Here is a 22,426-nt window from a genome sequence, read left to right as displayed (position 1 = left end):
ATTTATTCTATTCTTTAGATTCTACATATAAGTGAGGTTATATGGTATTTGTCTTTCTCTGTCTGATTTATTTCACTTAGCATAATGTTCTCTAGGTCCATCCATATCGTTGCAAATGGTAAGATTCGTTCTTCTTTATGGCTGCGTAACACTCCATTGTATAAATGTAGCATAGTTTCTTAATCCAGTCGTCTACCAATTTGAAATGCAAACAACTGCATTTCAGTTGTTTCCATGTCCTGGCTATTGTAAATAGTGCTGCAATAAACATAGGCATGTGTATATTCTTTCGAATTAACGTCTTGGATTTCTCTGGATAGATACCTAAGAGTGGAATTGCTGGGTCATAAGGTAGTTCCATTTCCAGTTTTTTGAGAAACCTCCATACTGATTTCTATAGTGGCTGCACCAATCTGCAATCCCACCAACAGTGCACCAGGGTTCCCTTTTCTCCACACCCTTGCCAGCACTTGTCATTTGTTGATTTATTGATGATAGCCATTCTGGGAAGCTCTTTATTTCTCCTTCAATTTTAAATGATAGCCTTCCTGGATAAAGCAGCCTAGGTTGTAGGCCTTTGTTTTTCATCACGTTGAATACCTCCTGCCACCCCCCTCTGGCCTGCAAAGTTTCTGTAGAAAAGTCATTTGATAGTCTTATAAGAGTTCCCTTGTATGTAACCTGCTGTCTTTCTCTTGCTGCTTTTGAGATTCTCTCTTTGTCTTTAACCTTTGCCATTTTAACTATAATGTGTCTTGGTGTGGGCCTGTTTGGGTTCATGTTGGTTGGAACTCTCTGTACTTCCTGGACTTGTATGTCAGTTTCCTTCACCAGGTTAGTTTCAGTCATTATTACTTCAAATATATTCTCGATCCCTTGCTTCCTCTCTTCACCTTCTGGTATTCCTATGATGCACATGTTGTTGCGCTTGATGTTATCCCAGAGGTCTCTTAAACCATTTTCATTGGTTTTTATTCTTTTTTCTTTTTGTTGTTCCGCTTGGGTGATCCCTGCTAACTTGTCTTCTAAGTCTCTGATTCGATCCTCTGCTTCATCTAACCTGCTGGTAATTCCTTCAAGTGTGTTCTTTATTTCAGTTATTGTATTCTTTAGTTCTAAATGGTTGTTTTTTATGATTTCTCTATCCTTCTTTATGTCATCATTAAGCTCCTTAAACATTCTTACCATCAGTGTTCTGAACTCTGTCTCTGATAGGTTGGTTACCTCTATTTCATTTGGTTCCAGTTCTGGAGGTTACTTCTGTTCTTTTATTTGGGACATGTTTCTTTGTTTCCCCATTCTGGCTGACTCTCTTTGTTTGCTTCAATGTATTTGGTAGATCCTCTAAGGCAGGGAAGTCCAAACTGCAGCCAGAGGGCCAACTGCGGTCTGCAATCCATTGTTAATTGGCCCGCAGCAAATTCCAAAAATGTATTTAGTTTACTTAAATAAACCAGGTGAGGCAATATGTACTTCACCTCGAGTCAGTGGCCCGGCTGTTTGTGTATTTTACTGCATATGACCCTTGGTGAAAAACGTTGAAAAAAGTTTGGACACCCCTGCTTTTGGATTCTCGGTCTTTGCTGGGTTATCTTATGCAGTATGCGTCCTTTATATTTGACTTGAACCACTTCCCTATTCTCCTGTGCGTGTGCTCCAAAGGTTACCCTTGTGCTGTATGTATTCTCCTGTTAAAGTTGAGCCTTAATTGCTTTTTGCTTGTCAGTAGATGGGGTTGACTCCTAGGCTGATTAGTTGTGAGACTTGGCTATGCTCACAGTGGATGAGCTGCTGCGTGAGGGTTGACTGCTCTGATGAGGCTTGGCCCCTGTGGGCTCTTGTGCCTGTAGAGAATTCCCTCTGGGTGTGTCACTTGTAGGTCAAACCCGGTAATACTCTGGTTTCGTCTGGAGTTGGTTTCTGGGTATGTTGAATCGTGTGACTCTTAAGGCTAAGTATTTTAGTTTTCTTTGGACTTCTGTTTCTTTTTCATAGTTCAAAAATTACAAAGTCATTGATTAGTTTATATTCGATAGAGGTGGACTATAGTGAAATGTCATTAGCCTATATAAAATATTATTACTGACCACATCTTTAAGAGTAAACAAAAAGAAATCTCTAAAAACAACAACAAAACACCCCGCCCCCCCCCCCACACACACACACACACACACACGGGGCCAAAAAATGTATACGCATTTTAAAAGATGTTATTTTAAAATGCGTATACATTTTTTGGTACCCCCAAGATAGACAGACAGATAGATTCCATAATCACCATAATACAAGCTCATAAAAAGACAATGATTTAAACTGCAAGTTTTTGATGCCTGGAAGCCTAATTTCTTCACAAAAAAATATATTCAGCAAAACATTATTTAAAATGAGCAAATTCTAGTATAATTAATTACTCATTAAGTTATCTAGTAAATTACCATGTAATCTATAAGCTGTGGAATTAATTCTTCATTATATAGCATTCACCATATAATTACTAGATAGTCCCCATCATTACAGCTTTCTAATCTATTATGAAAAGGACTAGGAACATGATTTTGTTTACAAAGCCCCTGTGCATTTATCAGTACATGGAGCTATATGACAGATGCTGATTATATAATTATATGACTCTTGTTTAGTAACCGTCATGATACTAATGGTCAAATAGATCCATTCTGTTCAGAAAGACACATCCAGCTTCAAAGTTTGGTATGACAAAGTACTTAATTTGAAAGCAATAAAAATAAGTGTGATTAGCCAAACATTTTGAAGTCTAACTCCTCCCCTTACTTATTTTGTTAACAGAAATGCTTAATATGATGTTATATCAGCCATATTTTTAAAGCCTCCAATCCAATCATCCAATTGCTCCCGTTTAGATAAAAGCAATAGTTTCAAGAGTTTCAATAGAAAAAAAATGCGCTGCACTTTTCATAAGAAAACACTTTGAAAACAGAGCTAAAACAATATATTCCTCATATGATATTAGGGTTCATAAAACCCAGTAATCGGTTTACCTCACTAATAGGGAAAACTGAATAAGAAACAATACGCCTATAAGACTCAAGTTATAGGGGGTTGGGTTTGTTGTTTTCATTTGTAAGAGAAAGTTGCCCAAATCTAAACTGTTTTAGGTACACGTAGATACTGTGCGATGACAGGGAGACATTGCACTGAGTGAAATGGCCACACCTGTGGCTCAATGCCACACTCACATTCACTGCTCTCTTCCTCCTCCTTTTCAACCACTGTAATTCAGATAGAAAGGGCCACTGTTCACTGCTTTCCATACCTGTGGAAGAGAAAATGGAATATAAAAATCTATGCTCTACTGCATTTCAATGGGAATAATTTTTTTAAATATTACATGAAGGCACAGTAGCACTGATAGCATATTTCATCTCAAAATCTAATTAAGGTGAAAAGGTATGCTGATCATTACACATGTCACATTCTCATGGTGACAAATGTGATTCAATTTATAATTAATAAATTATAATACATAATTTAAACATAATTTTCTTCCAAACATCATCAAAAATATATGTTCAAGACTCATTAGGATAAGCATATTTGACATACTAGCACCTGACCCCCAGTATCTGGACATTTAAGAGAATTCTACTATGCTTAATTCATTTTGGAATTAAAAAATAATGTGTGCCATAAGCGTTTGCATTAATTATTAAAGACTTTTGGCATTAATATACAGAAGTAGACATATGACATGCCACAATAATCCAAAATAAGCTTTTGCAAATCAACATGCTTAAGATGCCTCAGGACCAGGGCATAAGAGAGAGACAATGCAAGTTGGGTAAAGAGCAGTTAAATGCCAAGAAAATGTAAGGATGAACCTCACTGTAAATCACTCCATTAAATTTGGCCACGCTCTCTGGTTCCTAGCACAGCTTTATTCCTGGGCATCATATTTCAGTCCTTCCATCAGAAACAATTCTTCATGCCGCATCACATGAAAGCCACAGTTCACTCCCCTGCCTACTCACACTCCTCACTCCAGATCTTGAGACAATTCTACTTCCCAACAAGCCCATATATCTACCGAGTTCCACCAGGGAAGTCATGGCTCCCACTACATAAAATAGAATAGCTATACGAATTAAAACTTACTGAGATTCTTCATTTGTTTAGAATATTGTCCCGCCAAGGTTTTCTGGATTATATGTGGTCGACCTGTGCTTTTCTGAAATGGAAGCAATTGTAGACAATTTAAAAGCAAGATGTGATTATGCCTCTATGGAATAGTGTGAGAACTTTCTCTAATATCCTTCCTAAAATAGGGACATTTATATGCTAATGTTTTAGCTATCAAAAATGAAAAGTACATGACTCATTGAAAATTTAATTTTAAATAAAATAGAGCATCATCCAATTGCTCCCGTTTAGATAAAAGCAATAGTTTCATTAGCTACTCTTAAGCCCTAGCTTTCTTCAAAGCCATGAATAGGAAATTCACAAGAAAGAACACAAATAGTCAATGAATATGTGAAAAAATGATGATGCTTTAATATTCCTTCAAAATTCAACTTTTTAAAAAACATATACAAATTTTTGCTTTCAAGTTGGCAAAGCTTTAAAAATTAAGATAACCATTGTTAATTATGGCTACAAGGCAAAAAGCCCGCTCTTACACTGCTGGTAGGAGAAAATTGGCAGCATAGTTGAAAGAGAAATCTAGCATTTCTATCAATAACCTTGCAAACATTCATATCCTTTGCCTTACAAATTACACTTTTAGATATGTCTTATTTCCATTCCTAATATTACTATTAACTTCCATTACTGAGTGCATAGTATGTGCCAGGCACTGATAATGAACACATTTCCCAATTTCATCCTCACAGGAACTCCATACAGTGCATATTTTATCCCCCTTTTACAACTAAAAATATTGAGGCTCAGAGAAGTACATTACTGAGTTTAAATTATATTACAAAATAATGATCCAACTTATTTTTAAAATGTATGAGAATATTATCATTGGAAAACTGGAAGAATATACACTGAAAAGTGAAGAGAAGTTATCTCTGGGGAAAGGGCTGATGGATAATTACTAGTTAAGTTTTTGTTTACTTTGCTTTTCCAAATTTACTACAATATGTTAGTTTTATAATCAGAAAGAAATAACTTGAAAAAAAAGAGTATTCTTAATAAAGTACATAAAAGACAACAATAATTAAGAGCTTTGCTACTCATTTATTATTTAAGAGATAATATGAATTCTCATTAGAAGTATCCCATCCTTATTACTTGATTTACTGTAAAGCATACTATAATTAATAGTAATAAACTAAATATGAAAAATATCTAAATTCAAGTACAATAACTCTTAATTCTGGTAATAGGTGAAAAGATACCTAGAGTAACGAGACTCACAGCTAGATTAGCAACACAATTTTAATAACTGATTAATTTCAAGTGTCAAGCACTGTTCCTTTCCCTCTACCTCTGGTGAAGATGAAGACAAATTGTTACATGAACAAAAGGTAGGCAGTAAGAAAGAAGGCAGAAAAACAAAAGACATTAAACATGTAACAATCAGCCCCCGAAAAATATAATTATGGGTATACCAATGCAAAACCAATGCTTTAAGTATTAGAATAATAACAGTTTATATTTATAAATTTCTTCAACAGTTTATTAGATAAAGTTATATACATTTATTAATTCATCAAATCTATAAAATTGCCCTACTAGAGATATACTGAACAATTATCTCATTTTACATATTTAAAAAACTCTAAGGCTTAGGGAGTTGTAATTTTATTTTTTTGTTTTGTTTTGTTCTTTAGGTTTTGCTTTATTTTGTGTGTGTTTTTTAAGATAATGGGGCTATTAATCAATGCCAGAAATCAAAGTCAATTTTTTGCTGAATGAACCAAATAATTTTGCTGTATACAGGTTATCTACCTACTAATGAATATGGGGAAAAACATTTACTTTATCAAAATGTCTTTATCTAAGTGGGATTGTCTAGTTACCTGGTAATTTTTATAGTCACTATTTGAAAAATGACACAGGATTACTCAAATGTTAACCATTTAAAATTTAATCACTTTTCTGTCTCAAATTTGAAATTTACCCCATATTCACATATACATTGCCACAACAAAGAAAAACTGTGTGTCTGTTCAACTGTTATTATCTACATTTGCAATCTCTAAAGATAAAAAACATTTTCTGCTCCCCATGAAACGATTGCAATATTCTGGCTCCATCACTCTCAAAGTATCATTTTCCCATCGGCAGTCCTTTGCACTGATATGACCTCCGACTGTTACTTCTCAGTGCCTTCATCTCCCACCCCTCTCTCCCTCTTGTCCACTCCTCTCCAACTTAACTGGGTTCCTCAAAGTTCCTACAATATACTAGGAACAGTCCTGCCTCACGGCCTTTGCATTTGCTCTTTGGAAATGTTCTCCCCGCTCCCTAATTTCTTGAAGATCTTCATTCAAAATTACCATCTCATTGTGTCCTTCCCTGGATAGTTAATATAAGGTTTAACTCTACTTTTCTGGCTTCATTTTTTCTCTTTAGCGTGTGTCACTGCCTAGCATACCGTATGCAATTACTTTTTCATTCTGTTCATTCCTGTCTGCCCGTCGACTAGAAGCTCCGTCTGACTCAGGCTCTATGTCTGTTTTGTTCACTTTATCCCCAGCACTTAAAATAGTACCCAGCATGTAGTAAGCCCGCATTACGGTATTTGATGAATATATATCAAATTTTAAATTTGGTTGCATCCTATTCGTGAGCAACAGTATTAGAGTGTATTGAGATAAAATTGACATATAATATGGTATAAGTTTCAGGTGTACAACATAATAATTTGATACATGTATATATTGCAACATGATCTCTGCCATAAGTTTAGTGTACATCCACCATCTCACATGACACAAATTTTTCTTGTGATGGGAACTTAAAATCTACTCTCTTAGAAACTTTCCAATATACAGTACGGTACTGTTAACTATAATCTCCATGTTGTATATTACATCCCCAGAACTGATTTATCTCATAACTGGAAGATTGTACCTTTTGACCATCTTCACCCATTTCCCCTATGGGCCTCTGGTAACCGCTAATCTGTTCTGTATTTCTATGACTTTGGGTTTTTATAGATTCTACAGCTAAGTGAAATCATACAGTATTTCTTTGCCTGACTTATTTCACTTAACATAAGCCCTCTATGATTTCTTGTCTAGGTTGCTGGCCTGTGCATGACTCTAAACATTATTTTCTTCCCTATCTCTAAAGAAACCTAAATATTAAAGAAAAGGAAGTTGGCCAGCATAAAACAAAATGTTCTCTCTGCTCTCTCTACAGACTGGAAAGAACTGGCCTTCACTTCAGAAAACCTAGGAGAGTTGCCTCGTATCATCCCTTACTGGTGTGTGGCCTGAGTTGTGTGACTTAAGCTTTAAGACACATGATGTCATCCTAAGTTTGAAATAGGTACTATGTATAAATGCACGTAGACATCTACATTATGTTCTCTTTATTGTTCAAAGGCAAAGATGCTGAAAGAATAAAACACCTTAAGGCAACTGATGTCACAGTCAGACTTACCTCATCATGAATCAGCTCTAGTGGTTCTATCATATACACAAACGTATTATCTTCAAACATACCACTGCAACACAAGAAAGCACACAAGGAGAGAATTAACAAATGTAGCAAACAGCAAGACATAGCAGGTGAGCTTCACATTGTGTCTTTAAAACTAAACAGTATACCTAAATAAATATCTTTATACTTCCCCAAATCTAATTCAGATAAGTGGTCCCCACACTGTACTACTCAGCGTATACGCTATACAAGGTGTAAAAAGTGTACACCAAAAGCATACAAATTATACCTGATATAATTAACTTTTGAAATTAAATGGACAGATTAGGAGATAAATCTGAGATTAGAACTATTCATGCAGTTCCAGTATCGCAAGTAATTATTCCAGAATAATGTACAACTAGTACACATTTCTTGTTATACAAATCCAATACCTATAGGACAGGATATTTATGTTTAAGAATAATCTAAAATCATCTGATTCTGAAGAGGCAAATAGAAGTATCTTTATGCTTGCAAATTGTGGATTTCCACTGAGCAGTATGACTGTGATGAAAATCACATTTTATTTTCAGAGATATGGGATTTTTTAAGATTTTCAAGATCTTTTTTACTCACATGGCCATAACTAGATCTTTACATCAAGTGTTCTGTGTTCAAGTCTAAAAGGTGCTTACAAATGTTTGTTTTTCTTCAGCTCCTGCCTCAAAGCTGATGCATGAGCTCCTTTCTCCCCACCCTCACCCAGCTAATTCCTACTTACTTTTAGGTCTAATCTGATTGATATGCCTTCTGGCATACACCTCTGGGAAATCTTCCTGGACTAGGTTCGGTTACCCTATAAGTCCCTGTCCGACCCTTCATAGTACCTACCAAAAAAGGCAAATTAAATATGTTTCTGCATAATCATTTCTTTGAATCTCCTGCAAACTCTAAGTGTTAAGAGAGCAGAGATTCTGCCCTACTTGTTCATCACTCCATATCCAGTCCCTTACAGAAGACTCACTACAATAAATATCTGCAAAAGAAAAGATGGAAGGGTGAACGAGGTGAAAGCAAGTTCATTCTCCCAATGAGAGACCCACGTACTGAAGTCCATTGCAGGTTGACAGAGCTGCCCTGGAGTCCTTGACACCTCGGATGCTTCCGTGATAGTAACAGTGCTCTCCACCCTACAACACAGAAGAACATGTGATTGAGAAATTAGGCTTACTGCTTCATGAGTCACTCTTTGGGATGTTTCTATAAAGCAAAAAGATATGTGAGGATGGCCCTAGAAACTCCTACTGGTTAATGTGAAATCACAAGGAGCACTAGGCAATTTTTTCAACATTCTTGTAATGAGCATATGTATATGAACTTAAATGAAGAAGAAAAGGCTTTAACAGGAATAAGACACCAATGCAACTGGTACACCTTACATATCTTTCTTAAACATGGAAGGAAGTAGGTACTTACTAGATATTGTTATGGAATAAGGCCTTCTACCTAACTGAGGAGAGACCCCAATGTTGTTATTTATGATCATTTTTTATGGAAAACTACATAAAACCTTATTATTCGCTTTCTTATTTTTTAAAATTAATTTTTAAAAAATTTAGAAATAATATATGGATTTAATTTTGAAAGTCAAACAGTAACTACAGGCCTATTTTTTTAAAAAAAATACAGCAGTTCTCTTTCTCCCTCTCTCCCCACCTCCACAGCAATCATTTTTAACTCTTTTAGCTGTTTCTTCTGTTTATTTTTTAATATATTTCTGAATGGAATATTTTTGTACTATTATGTCCTGATTCATTTCACTTCAGAAAATGTCTTCCTAATATAGAATCTTAAAACCTCTCTTGCCTCCAATAAATTCTAATACATATCACCAGTTTGGGGTTAAGTTGACATTTCGTGTTGATAACAACTATGCAAAAATTGTTCATAGCTATGCCACTGTGATTACATTTGCATTTTCTTTCTTGATCCATTTTTAATTTTTTAAGAATTTTTTGCTTTGTTTTCTTGTTTATTTTTCCATGTATTTAATATCCCCATTATCTAAAAGTTTATTTACAACTCTTCTCCCATGGTCAAACACATCAGATAAATGATCATATCCATTTTGTTCTTGGAGACACCCTCCTCCTAGGCCTTTTGTACTGCTGCCATTCCTGATTTCTCTGTAGGATCACCCCGGGAACTTCCTTAGTCTCCCTTCTATATTGACTCCTAGATCATATGTCTTATCCATTCATGGTCTCACCTTCCCCTTTTCCGGAGGCACACATCCTCTAGCACATTCTTGAAAAAGTGTTCATGGAAGATGAATTTGTTGAGAACTTGCACGTATGAAAATTTCCTTATCTGCCTTTATACTTGAGTGATCATTTGGGTGGGAATTCTAGATTGGAAATTATTTTCCCTCGGCATTTCAACAACATTGTACACAGTCTTATACTTCTAATGTTGCTGTTGAGAATTGGATGTAATTCTAATGTTTGATATTTTCTATCAAATCTATTTTTCCCCTTTCATGAACACTTTGGGAAATTTTATTCATCCTCATTTTCATGAAATCTCATGACGTGCACTGGTGTGGGTTTTTGTTTATTCACTGTATCGGGTATTCTGTCACACCTTTTAGTCAGGAAAATACATGCACTTCAGTTCTGGGAAACTTTTATTATTTCTCTGATAATTCCCATCTTTCCATTTGTCTCTAAAAACTGAGCTCTTCTACCAGAGTAGAGAAGGGATGGCCTCCTAGCTATATGGGGTACAGAGTCGATCAGGGATTTAAATAGCCTCCATGTAGACTTCCAACCAACCTTTCCGTTTTTATGTGCCTTCAATTCCTGGGCCTTTCTGGGTAAAGTCACATTAGTTGGCTTGTTTCTTCTGAGTTTCCCTCAGTGGAACATAACAGAGCAGGAAAAGCTCAAACCTAAGGCAGTTACTCCTCATTCGTCTGCTTTATATCTCCTATAATTCTAAGGACACCTCTCATCTGCTATCTTTTCTTCTCTTGTCTTTGTCCTTGTGGGATTATAGCATTTTTTTATTCCTTAACTGCTATTTTAGTGGGTTATTGGAAGGGAATAAAGATAAACAAAAGCATTGAATCCACATTGTTTAACTAGAAGCTTCCAATTTGTGTCCTTAAATAGAATATACAGGACATACTTTGATTTTTATTGATGATTTACAGTCATTTTGATCACTGTTTAGTCTACTGTAATTACAGTAGCTTCAAGTGCTATTCAAAGTGCCTAAAGGTGCTCATCCATATACCAAATGACCACTCCCCAACCAACTCAGTTTGTTTCCTCTTAGTAACTATAATACATATTTTCAATGTTCGTTGTCTATATTTGGTATTATAAACTTGTAATATTTTGTAAAGGTTTGCTTTTCAGTTCTCAGAAAGTAACCTTGTGTATAAATATTGACTTGTACATAATATGTCAAGTTCTATTTGCATATTCAACTCTGGAAATTATAAGGACAGCAATCTGAGAATCAAGTTCAATATGCTGCAATTAAATTTCAGGCTCTTCACATAATTCTAAAAACAAACATAGGTAACTATGAATTCCATCAAACTGATTATTTACCACTTTATATCACACCAAAAGGCTATCTTAAGCCAAGTGATTATTAGAAGTGCATAGCAAACACTGCCATATTTACTTGATCTTTCTAAGAAAGCTGTATTTTCCAGATTTTTCTAAAAATATTCTTTTTTTCCCCACAAAATATTTCAAAGTCCTTTCTTAGATTTTAGTTTTCTTCACTAGCATTGGAAAATAATGCTGATGCTCTCTCAGTATAAAAGTCATTGTTACTTGTTTTAATTAAGGTAGGATATTTTCTGAAGGGAACTGTTTCAGTTCCCTGTATATCTGAATGTGGATCACCATATTTTCTGGACCTTAAATGAGACTTGAGGTAGCATCCAATCCCTGATGTTTATCATCATAAGAAAACTTCAATAGCAAACAGTGGAGTTATATTAATCACTATAAGTCAACAGATCAATGCAGCATTTTGAAAACACCACTGCAAAGTAACACTTTGAGGTATTTCATATTAATAAATCCCAGTTGAGAAGAGGCATTCCTTCCAGGGTAACAGGGGTAACAATGGTGGGCCAGGGCAAAGAGGCCATTTCCAGAGGCTTCGTTAACCGTGACATTGGACAGTCAACTCGGGAGGTGCCGTCCACACAGGATCTAGCCATCTTGAACACTCACTATCTCACAGTGACTACCATCTCCAAGTACAGATAAGGAGACAGTCACAGAGTGCTAAAAGGCTCTGCCAAAGACAACAAAGAGCCTAACTGAATCCGACATCTTTAGGCTCTCAAATTAGTTTCCAGACAGTAAGGCCTCAGACAGCTCGAGAGTGCTGGCCAGTGAATTCGAGATCACCCCCTATGAGTGGGTCACAGATCTGTGACTAAGCAACAGGAGGCAAGAGAACCAAAAGGGCCCATTCAACCCATTCCACAAGTATACTCGAGTGTGCGTCCCCAAGGGCATTTTTGGATTCAAAACTGTCAATGAGTTAATTAAATTCAACAAAAACGGAGCTTCTGGTACGTGAAAGTTATTGGCTAGTCAAAGGAACTTAAAAATCCTAATAAATTAGCTCCCCAACTTTCTCTGCCTACCACTTTCACATAGCCGAACATTCCACAAGCCAGATAATGCTCAAATAATCAGCTTTGCTCCACAAGGTTGCCAAGCTAAGAAGCCCATTGGAAAGCACCAGGCCCCTCCTGAAAATAATGAAACACTGAAGCCATGTGCATGCTTTAAAACACTTCCTAACCAGAAGTGGCCGGGGGGAACAACTTTGTGAGTCTAGTGATAACTTAGAGGAAAAACAGATTTTGTTCCCTGGCATTATTGATCAAATGACAGGAATGTTTTGATTCTACTCACTTTAAATACAACCTATTAGAAAATAGAACCTACTGGTAATAGGTTCAAAAACCTATTGTTTCAATTTAATTTATTTTAAAATCTCCCCGCCTTTGTGCCTGTTTAATTATCTCATCTGTTTCAGTAAAGTTTAATCAGCCAATTCTTATTATCTTCATTGCTTAAGAAACTCTCATAAACTTGGGCATTCATGGTGACCAAGCACTGATGTTTTCAATGAACTCCGGAATGTGTGGATAAACATTTAAAAAGAGCTGCATAGTCCTCAGCTCCCAAATGTGTGTATTTTGGTAATCCAGGTTCTGAATATGATAATAAAATATAACACTATATTTATTATCTTTAAACATCTCAAACTCATCAACCAGTAGTGTGTATCAATCTATTTAATATATCAGTGGGCTAGTAGCAAAAAAGATGTCTATAATTGGACACACATACCTGAATTTGAATACTACAGAATAAGAAAATGAAAAAGAAAAAAAAAATCTCAGAGAATCAGAGAATTTATGACCCTAACACAGTTTAATTATTTACCTTCATTAAACTCAATGCAGGGAAAGTGTTCAAGTATTAGAACAGTTTGGCTGTACCCATGCTAGATACATTTTTAATAATTCATACAAAATCACACTATTCAAACTTAAAATAGCTTTGTGAGGAGCCAGTACAGTCTGCTCTCTTAATTTCCTGGGGATTTTTCTTACCTTCCCAGCCAGAAGCCATGCCCACCGAGGCCCATTCCCCCCGACAATAATCCCTGCCAGGAAGTCTTCATGGAAGAAGAAAGCGAAGGCTGAGCCATGGTGATTTGATAAGGAAAGCACAACAACACTGTAGGAGGGCAATGTGATTACAGTGATAAAGAAAAACACAAGGCAGGGAATTTTATCTATTTGATCCACTGATGTATATCCAGCATCTAGAACAATGACTAGATCACAGTAAGTGAAATCAGTACTATTTAATTAATGAATAAGAATGGCTTCTCCATGAGCCTAAGTGACAAGACCAATTTTAAACGAGCAGAGGATTTGTGTTTGTTGAGACGATGGGTAAATAAACCCCCATCCCCCACCTAAGGGTTTTTTCCTTTGAGATATAATTGACAAACTATAAAATTCACTTTTTTAAAGAGTACAAGGCAGTGGTTGTATAGTACATTCGCAGAATTGTGTAACCATCACTACTCTCTAATTCCAGAATATTTTCATCACCTCAAAAAGGAAATCCTGTACCCACTAGCAGTCATTCCCCATTCTTCCTTTCTACACCCCTCGTCCCCCAAGTTCCTGGCAACCACTAACCTACTTTCAGTCTCTTTGGATTTGCCTAGACATTTCAAATAAATGGAATCATACAATATGTGGTCCTTTGTAACTGGTTTCTTTCCCTTAGTATAGTCTACAGGAATGATCTGTGGTGTAGCATAAATCAGTACTGCATTCCTTTTTATGGCTGAATAATATTCCTTTGTGGGGATATACATTTTGTTTATTTATTTGTCAACTGATGGACATTTGGGTTGTTTCTAATTTTCTGCTATTATAAATAATGCTGTTATGTACATCCATGTATAATTGTTTGCTTAGACACACGTTTTCAATTTACCTGGATATATACCTAGGTGTAGAATTGCTGGGCCATAAGGTAACCCTACGCTTAAGTTTTTGAGAAACTGCCAAACTATTTTCTGAAGCAACTCAACCATTTTATATTCCTACCCGCAGTGCATGAGGGTTCCAGTTCTCCACAGCCTCATCAGCACTTGTTATTGTCCATCTTTCTCATTACAGCCATCCTATAGGATGAGAAGTGGTACCTATCCAAGTTTAAAATCAAATGAAAGGGTAACACAGGACTGAAACAGATTAAAAAAATATATATCACCTTCCTTTTTGATAATATACTGGAGGAGAGGATTAGCTGAGAATCCAATAGTCCTGCTAATGTTGCATGCCGGAGTTAGCCAGACTTACCAACCCAGGCATAGACAACTGGGACAACCAACCCCTCCCCACCACACACACACACACACACACACACACACACACACACACACACTATACACACGCACAGATGAACACACAGGGCTGCCAGTGTACAACTTAGAGCATAGAAAAGAAGAGAGAACATGCCTTTCCAATAGGGAGATAGATCTCACAAAAGAAAGGGAGGAAGGGAGTACATAGACATAAGCAACTCTTTCCCAACAGTTGGTTTGCCCTTCCATCCTTGGGCAGGAGTGAGCAAGGGAACAGGAAGAAGCCAGGGTGAGAAAATAGAGCTAGGATTGGGAGTGGAGACAGTGGAAATGTGATGGCTCGGTGCGATGTCAGAGAGATAATGGATGGGGGGAGGGGGGTCCACAGTGTGAGGGATATAAATGATAAACGTCTAAGTATTATTTTGTTTTGTGCACCTGAAACTAATAAAAAATTAATTAAAACAATAGTTTTCCCAACTTGCAAGATGGCAGGGGAAAAAGCTGGGAAGCCAGACACTAAGGAGAAGAAACCTGAAGCCAAGAAGGCTGATGCTGGTGGCAAGGTTAAGAAGGCTAACCTTAAGGCCAAAACGCCTAAGAAGGGGAAGCTGCACTGCAGCCGAACCCTGTCCTGGTCAGAGGAATTGGCAGGTATTCCCAATCAGCTATGTATTCCCGAAAGGCCATGTACAAGAGGAAGTACTCAGCAGCTAAATCCAGGATTGAAAAGAAAAAGGAGAAGGTTCTTGCTACTGTCACAAAACCAGTTAGTGACGACAAGAATGGTGGCACCCGAGTGGTTAAACTTCGCAAAATGCCTAGATACTATCCTACTGAAGATGTGCCTCGAAAGCTGTTGAGCCATGGCAAGAAACCCTTCAGTCAGCACGTGAGAAAACTGCGGGCCAGCATCACTCCCGGGACCATTCTGATCATCCTCACTGGGCTCCATAGAGGCAAGAGGGTGGTTTTCCTAAAGCAGCTGAGCAGTGGCTTGCTACTTGTGACTGGACCTCTGTCCCTCAATCGAGTTCCTCTGCGTAGAACACACCAGAAATTTGTCATCGCCACCTCCACCAAAATTGATATCAGTGCTGTGAAAACCCCCCTAACATCTCACTGATACGTACTTCAAGAAGAAGAAGCTGCGTAAACCCAGACACCGGGAGGGGGAGATCTTCAACACAGAGAAAGAGAAATATGAAATTACAGAGCAGCGCAAAATTGATCAGAAAGCCGTGGACTCGCAAATTCTGCCAAAAATCAAAGCTGTTCCTCAGCTCCAGGGCTACCTCCGCTCTGTGTTTGCTCTCACAAATGGGGTTTATCCTCACAAACTTGTGTTCTAAATTAATTAAGAAGAACCTAATTAAATGCCTGAACTGTTAAAAAAAATAAAGCTAGGAAAGGACACTTCCCCCACCCAATAATGATAGAGAGTAATAAGGCAGAGGGAAGTAGGCTTGGGACAGGAGTACTGTATCCATCTTTTCAGTCTCACACTGCTGGCCAGGTGGTAGGTAGTTCTTTGTATAAGCAGAAGAGAAACCAAAGTACTAGTAAGCACTTAAAATTAATGCCTAAAGTTAAATCACCTACAAGGGATTTAATAGAAATATGTTACATTTGAAAAGTACTTTTATACTGTCATATTGATGCCTAATTCTTTTGTAAGAACTGAAATATTAAAAGTTAACATTTTTTAATAGGTTCATCAACAAAGTTGTTTTACTATATACTATGTGCAAAGGATGGTGTGAGAACCCCTAACAAAAGCTACTGCTCTGTCGGGTGCAAAACAAAAGTTCTTCCCTATGTGCTTACTGATTACCTGGCACCTAGTCTGTATTACCTACTTTAACTGGTTGACCGTTCCAGTTCCTGTATTTGCGTCATAAGAGAAGAAACCCTTTAACTCGCTTTCAGCCAATAAAAGTAAAAGCCTAACACATGATGAGCCCCTTCTTAGCTAGAAGTATGAGCTATGGAGGAGGTTACTGATGGTGCAGTGGGAAAAACCTAGACAACCTACTTCAAAGTGTGGATTCATCATTTTGTTTGAAACTAATTCCCAGGATATTTTCAATGTCCATATTGATATTTAACTGCAAAGATAAATAGGCTATTAGTGATTCTATTCCTGTCCAGTCATATGAATAATAATGTGTGTGTGTGTGTGTGTGTGTGTGTGTGTGAGTTGTGCAAGTACTTTTGCCCAAATAGTTTGAGATCTCTGGAATAAAGGTTACACAAAACACGTTTATTTAACCTAGCTATTCTTACATGTCAATTTCCTTTTCTGGTTCTCTATACAGAGATTTTCTAAAATAACATGCAAGGTAAGGAGAGGTTTTAAAAAAGTGCTTTCAGAAATGTGTATGTAATGGTAGTGGGAGCATGAATTTATGCAATCTTTCAGAAAAAAAAAACTGTCAATATGTACCAAAAGCCTTAAGAAAATATGTACCTATTCTTGACCCAGAAATTCCCATTATCGGAATTAATCATTAAGCACTTATTAAAGATGTGTTCAAATGTATCTAGAAGGTCTTTCCTTAGAATTATCTGTATAGTGAAAGATAGGAAACAATCTAAATGTGTATTCCTACGGGATTTTTAAACAAATACAGCAAACAAATAGGAGAGAACATTATGTATTTTTAAAAATAAAAGTTTAGAAGTTTATTTAATATATACTACAATGTTTATAACATTGTTAGGTTAAGAAACCCTGCTATAAGATAGTGTACATCATAACATCTTGGTCTTGGCAGATGTACATATATAGAGAGCAAAAGAAAGAGACAGATACAGATGCATAAAAACAGACTGTAACCCTTAATTCATCATATATGAAGCAAGTAAATTTGGGTCTATTTGTTGTTCAGAGAAAATGGGTCAATATAAGAGAAAAGCAATGAACACAAGAACAAACTGCAATGAATAAATACTGCTTTTGCCAGACTTGAAATACCCTTTGTTTAAAATTTTAGTTACAACTGATAACGAGATTTGGCACATCTTTTTAATGATAAGGCCTCCTTTGGGCACCTCAAATGACCTTTAGAGACCAATTAGCGATTCTGCTTCTAAAAAAAAAAACACAAACCACTAAACTTCCTAGTGAGAAGTTTGGATCAGGTTACTGCAGCCTGCAAAGGTGGCTCATTTGCTGAGTCTTTAAAGTTCTCATGCAATCTTCTCCACTCCAGACTCATGATTCAGCATCCGCAGTGCTCCCGGCACTGGCACAGCTGACAGAAGCTGTGGTTTGTACAAATGCCAGGAAGCACCGTTCCCCAGCTTGATTTAGCGTTTCTGCTCACTTTCCACAGCATTAACTTTTAGGGAGATTCAACAACCCCCCAGATGCACCCTAAGGCAAGAACTGACAGACTAGTAAAAATAAAATATGGAAGTTCTTAACCTGGGGCGGAAAATTCAAAGGTTTGGAACACTCATCAAATTATAAATGTGCCCACTGTTAATTGGGCAGTTATAAATCTTGAGCAATGCCATGGTCCCCTGGGCAGTATTTGCAATTAAGACCAACTATAAATACTTGTTGCGAGGCTTCGGACAGACAAACCCAATTCTCTCTATGAGGTACAACCAAGCAAGCCCACACATGAAAGCTCCACTTTTGCGCCAATGCTGGTTAGCAATTGAGAAAAAATAAATCTGATAATGTTTCCCTACTTTGTTTTGTTTCCCTCTGTGTCCTCTTCCATGCCCATGGGATCTGTGGACCCTGCTTTGGCTCAATGGCACTCTGTGGACTTCCTACATATCAGAGTCCTGGATGTAGCCATTCCAAGGATATGTGCCCTATCTGGGGGAAATCACTGCGTTCCTTACATACAAATAATCTCTTTCTCATTTGAATCTAAATCCACTTCCTGCTTTTTGATCCTCTGTGAAGAGTACAAAATCTCCACCTAAAGGAAATCAAGCCCCCCATTACCTTTATTTTTTACTTATTTACTTTTTTGGTGTTAGTTTACTTCATTTTTTTCAACATTTTTTTTGTTAGTTTCAGGTACACAAAACAATGTAATAGTTAGACATCTATCATTTATATCCCTCACACAGTGACAACCCCCCTCCCCCCAATTATTTGTTCAGGTTTATTTGCCTTCCTTCTGCCTCCAATTCTTCCTTGCACAACAGGAATAATAGATAATATCCACCTCACAGAATAATTGTGAAGATTAAGAGGGAGAGTGCTGCCTAAATCTTCCTTCCCCCACCTGTACGCTGCCCTTCTCAGGCACCAAAGTCACTTGGACGAAATACTCATTCTAATAGCCCATCCAGGCTCATCATTCAGATTCTATGGCCATCAGCCTGGTTATCCACTACTTTAAAGCGTTCACATGGAGCTCTTTTACCATTCACTTACAGAAGATACTGTATGTATAACCAAAACAATAAAAATGTCTTTGGCCTAAATATTCAGAACCTTTGTTATCTCAAGTATTTGTAAGTTTTAATAAATTTATCTTAAATATATTTTAAATTTAAAAATCATGCCCTTGTACAAGAGGACAGATGAGTTTATTGAGATAGACATCAAAACAATGCAGTGTACACTGAACAGTTCTATGATTAAGTGTATTTATACCGCAGGATTTCCATACACTGTGAACCGTACCTTAGAGTACTGTGGTTTCCCATTTTTGTAGTGAATCTCCACGTAATCAGAAGACAGCAAACCACTACAAAGAAAAGAAAACAGGGTGACTTCTGCATCTGACACATTTGGAGGTTTAAAAATAATCAGCTCAATAAATGGATGTGAGGGGCATATACCCTACAAACAAACAGCAACAGTCCACAGTAAGCACAAAAGAGGTTATCATCAAATGTTATCCAATAACAAATCATTCCTTGATCTGTTGAAAAACATAAGATATAATTTAAGGGTGAACTCCTTTTCTACACACTGTTCATCATTTGATTGCTATGTTAATTAATATGGAACAAATAAAAAAGGCAGGTAACAGGAGGAAACGGGCCCTCTAAAATCCCACTATAATGCTCTAAATAATTGGGGACTCATAAAACATAATCACTGAGAAAGAGTACAGAATAAAGGCCAGTTATATAAATATTTTAGGCTTTTCAGGTCACCTGGTCTCTGTCACAACTCAGCTTCGCTACTACATTACAGAACTGTAAACAAATGAGCATGGCTGTGTTCCAATAAAATTTCATTTATGGCCTTTGAAATTTTAATTTCATGCAACTTTCGCCCAATATGAAATATTATTCTTCTTTAATTTTTTAAAACTATTTAAAAATGTAAAAAACATTCTCAGCATGAGAACTGTACAAAAATAGGTACGGCTGGATTTGGCCAAGGGCCATAGTTTGCCAACTCCTAGAATAAAGTTAAGAATATAGATTTCGAAGTCACAGTAGGATTAAAGCCTAGCCCAGCCCCTTATAGTGGTGTGACCATGGACAAGTTACCCAACTCAGCCTCTACATGAGTCAAATGGAGACAAGAAAAAGTATGAAGCTCACAGGACATTGTGAGGATTAAATGAAAACACACATGTGCAATGCTTAGCCCAGAACTCCGCACTGAGCATATGTTCAGTCATGGGCATTGAGGCTCTCTCAATATCTATTTTAACTCAACATCTTCAAACACGCTTCTCCCTACACAATGTGGGAAATACAAAATATGAATCTCTGGACTGTTAGAGCACTGGAGTTCCTGATTGGGTTCTGCCACTAGAAATAATGAAAACATCTGCTAACTTGCATTTACTGAACACTTACTATGTCCCAGGCACTATTCTAAAAACTGGAGAGGATTAGCTCATATCATCTTAATGGTAACTAAAGGACAACAGTAGGTTCTACTATGAGCCAGATGTGTGCCCTACATTTAGGCATCCATTTCCTCTTCGGCAAAAGGAAGCAGAAGATTTCTCAGGTCCCCTTCCTGTTCTGATGCCCTATTTTCTATAATTCTGCCTAATAGGTTTTCTTATTAGGAAATCTTGACACTAGTTCTCTAACAGAAGTATGGGAGGATGCAATGATTTTGCATCATTTTGATAGCTGCACCTGATGCAGTTCTAAAATGACCAAATGAGGAGGGCTGCAGCAGCCTTAGCGCCAGTCAGCAGAGTATGTGGGAACCACATGTGTGCGTCCAGCAGGGTTTCCTATACGAGCTGAAGGACAAGCTGTACAATACAGAAGTAAAGCAGGTGCTTGTACCTTGGCCAGGTTTTTCTACTGAAATTACTAATCAAATGTGATCTATTGATGATTCTATATTTGAAACTAAATTATGATAAATCTACTCATTCTCTTTAAACATATATATACATATGTATATGTATATATAGAGAGAGACAGAGACAGAGAGAGAGGGAGACAGAGAGAGTCAAAGTAATGACAATTCTCAACTCTATATATTTGGGCATACCTGACAGGGTGCAGAAACTTCTTTCATTTCTAGTTAATTAAGTCAGTTGCCAGCACTGTGAATATTCATAAACAGGGCTGTTAATAGTAACATTTCTCTGAAAAATGTGTCCGCAACACCAAGAGCCAGAGAAGTTTCACTAACTGCATTCTAATTACCTCTCTCTACAGATAATTCATTATTCTCAAATTTCTCAACCACATAATAACTGGTGCATGTTTAAGAGCTGAAAGTAAAAGTCTACTTTTTTTTTTTAAACTACTACTTTTGCTTGTAATTACAATAATGGTTAGATAGTACTCTAACCATTATTGCCAAATCTGATAAAGGTCACTTTAATTATCCTATTTCTCCTCTTGTAAAGGGCTTCTTCCCTCTCCCCCATGGACATACCTATTTCTAATGTCTCCTACATTTGAGAATCTTAAAGAAGAAAAATAGCTACTTTTCTAGAAGCCTGTGACAAACACTGAGATGACATAAAATAACACTATATGCTCCCCGTCGCCACACCATCCACTCTCCCACCTCCTATAAACAATATTTCCATTTGCTCATTCTTTCCTCCTGACCACAGCCATCCCTCCCTTAAAACTGTTTCCTTCACTTATTACAGTGTCTCTAGCACCTGGCATCATGCCTCGTGCATAGTAAATCTAATCCACATTTGCTGAGTGAGCGAACATCTACCAATATGTACTACCGTGTTTCCCCGAAAATAAGACCTAGCCGGACAATCAGCTCTAATGCGTCTTTTGAAGCAAAAATTAATATAAGACCTGGTATTATATTATATTACGTTATATTATATTTTATATTATATCATACATTATGTATTATATACGACCCAGTCTTATAATAAAATAAGACCGGGTCTTATATTAATTTTTGCTCCAAAAGATGCATTAGAGCTGATTGTCCGGCTAGGTCTTATTTTCGGGGAAACACTAGATGCCAGGCCCACACCATGTGCTAGAAAGCTGGGATAAAGAATGCAATTTTCTGAAACAGAAAATAAACAAAGGAGCACAAATGTAGGAGATTAGCCATCTCATCCTAAACTATTATTTATAATCTCCCTGAAAGTGAATTAATGCCAACTGAAATGTAATCTAACGAGTTATAAAAGTCTTGAAGTAATTTTGAAATAAGAGACCTTTCAGTGATGGATAGTAACACTGGAAAGGAAGAACAGAATAGTTCATTAGTAGTGGTGCGTCTCCAGCTGCCGCCCGGCAGAGAGGGAATGGGTAACCTATATTTCTGTGTCCTGAAGATGAGTTGTCTGGCGATCTCTGCCTGCAAGTGCTCTGCAAGGCCTTTCCTCCACCTCTGGTCTCTGTAGTTTCCCTACTAGAATCTCCTGTTGGAAACAAAATGTTCTGACATGCCATTACTGATCCATTTAGCAGTTATGGCCCCAAGCATACGTTGTCATTGTACTTTATTGATCAGCCGACG

The 22,426-nt window shown here is 37.0% G+C and overlaps 1 protein-coding gene and 1 pseudogene across 4 annotated transcripts in view; one reads left to right on the top strand and one right to left on the bottom strand.

Annotated features, from left to right (window-relative positions):
- The window catches only part of ADAM23 (ADAM metallopeptidase domain 23), a 153,371-nt gene that overhangs the window by 56,804 nt on the left and 74,141 nt on the right, over positions 1-22,426 (bottom strand). For all 3 annotated transcript variants that reach the window (XM_081051151.1, XM_081051150.1, XM_081051152.1), the window contains exons 4-8: positions 19,172-19,235; positions 8,683-8,765; positions 7,594-7,657; positions 4,132-4,204; positions 3,216-3,292 (exon numbers count right to left, since the gene is read on the bottom strand). In XM_081051151.1, coding sequence (XP_080907277.1) covers positions 3,216-3,292; positions 4,132-4,204; positions 7,594-7,657; positions 8,683-8,765; positions 19,172-19,235 — 361 coding nt within the window. The remainder of the gene's footprint in view (positions 1-3,215; positions 3,293-4,131; positions 4,205-7,593; positions 7,658-8,682; positions 8,766-19,171; positions 19,236-22,426) is intronic.
- Positions 15,003-15,866, top strand: LOC308498792 (large ribosomal subunit protein eL6-like; annotated as a pseudogene). Its single transcript has one exon. The product of its transcript is annotated as a large ribosomal subunit protein eL6-like (transcript).

Source organism: Rhinolophus hipposideros (assembly GCF_964194185.1).
Source record: "Rhinolophus hipposideros genome assembly, chromosome: 6".
NCBI lineage: Eukaryota > Metazoa > Chordata > Mammalia > Chiroptera > Rhinolophidae > Rhinolophus > Rhinolophus hipposideros.
The sequence above is the reverse complement of the archived record's forward strand: the minus strand, read 5'-3'. Positions and strand labels throughout refer to the sequence as shown.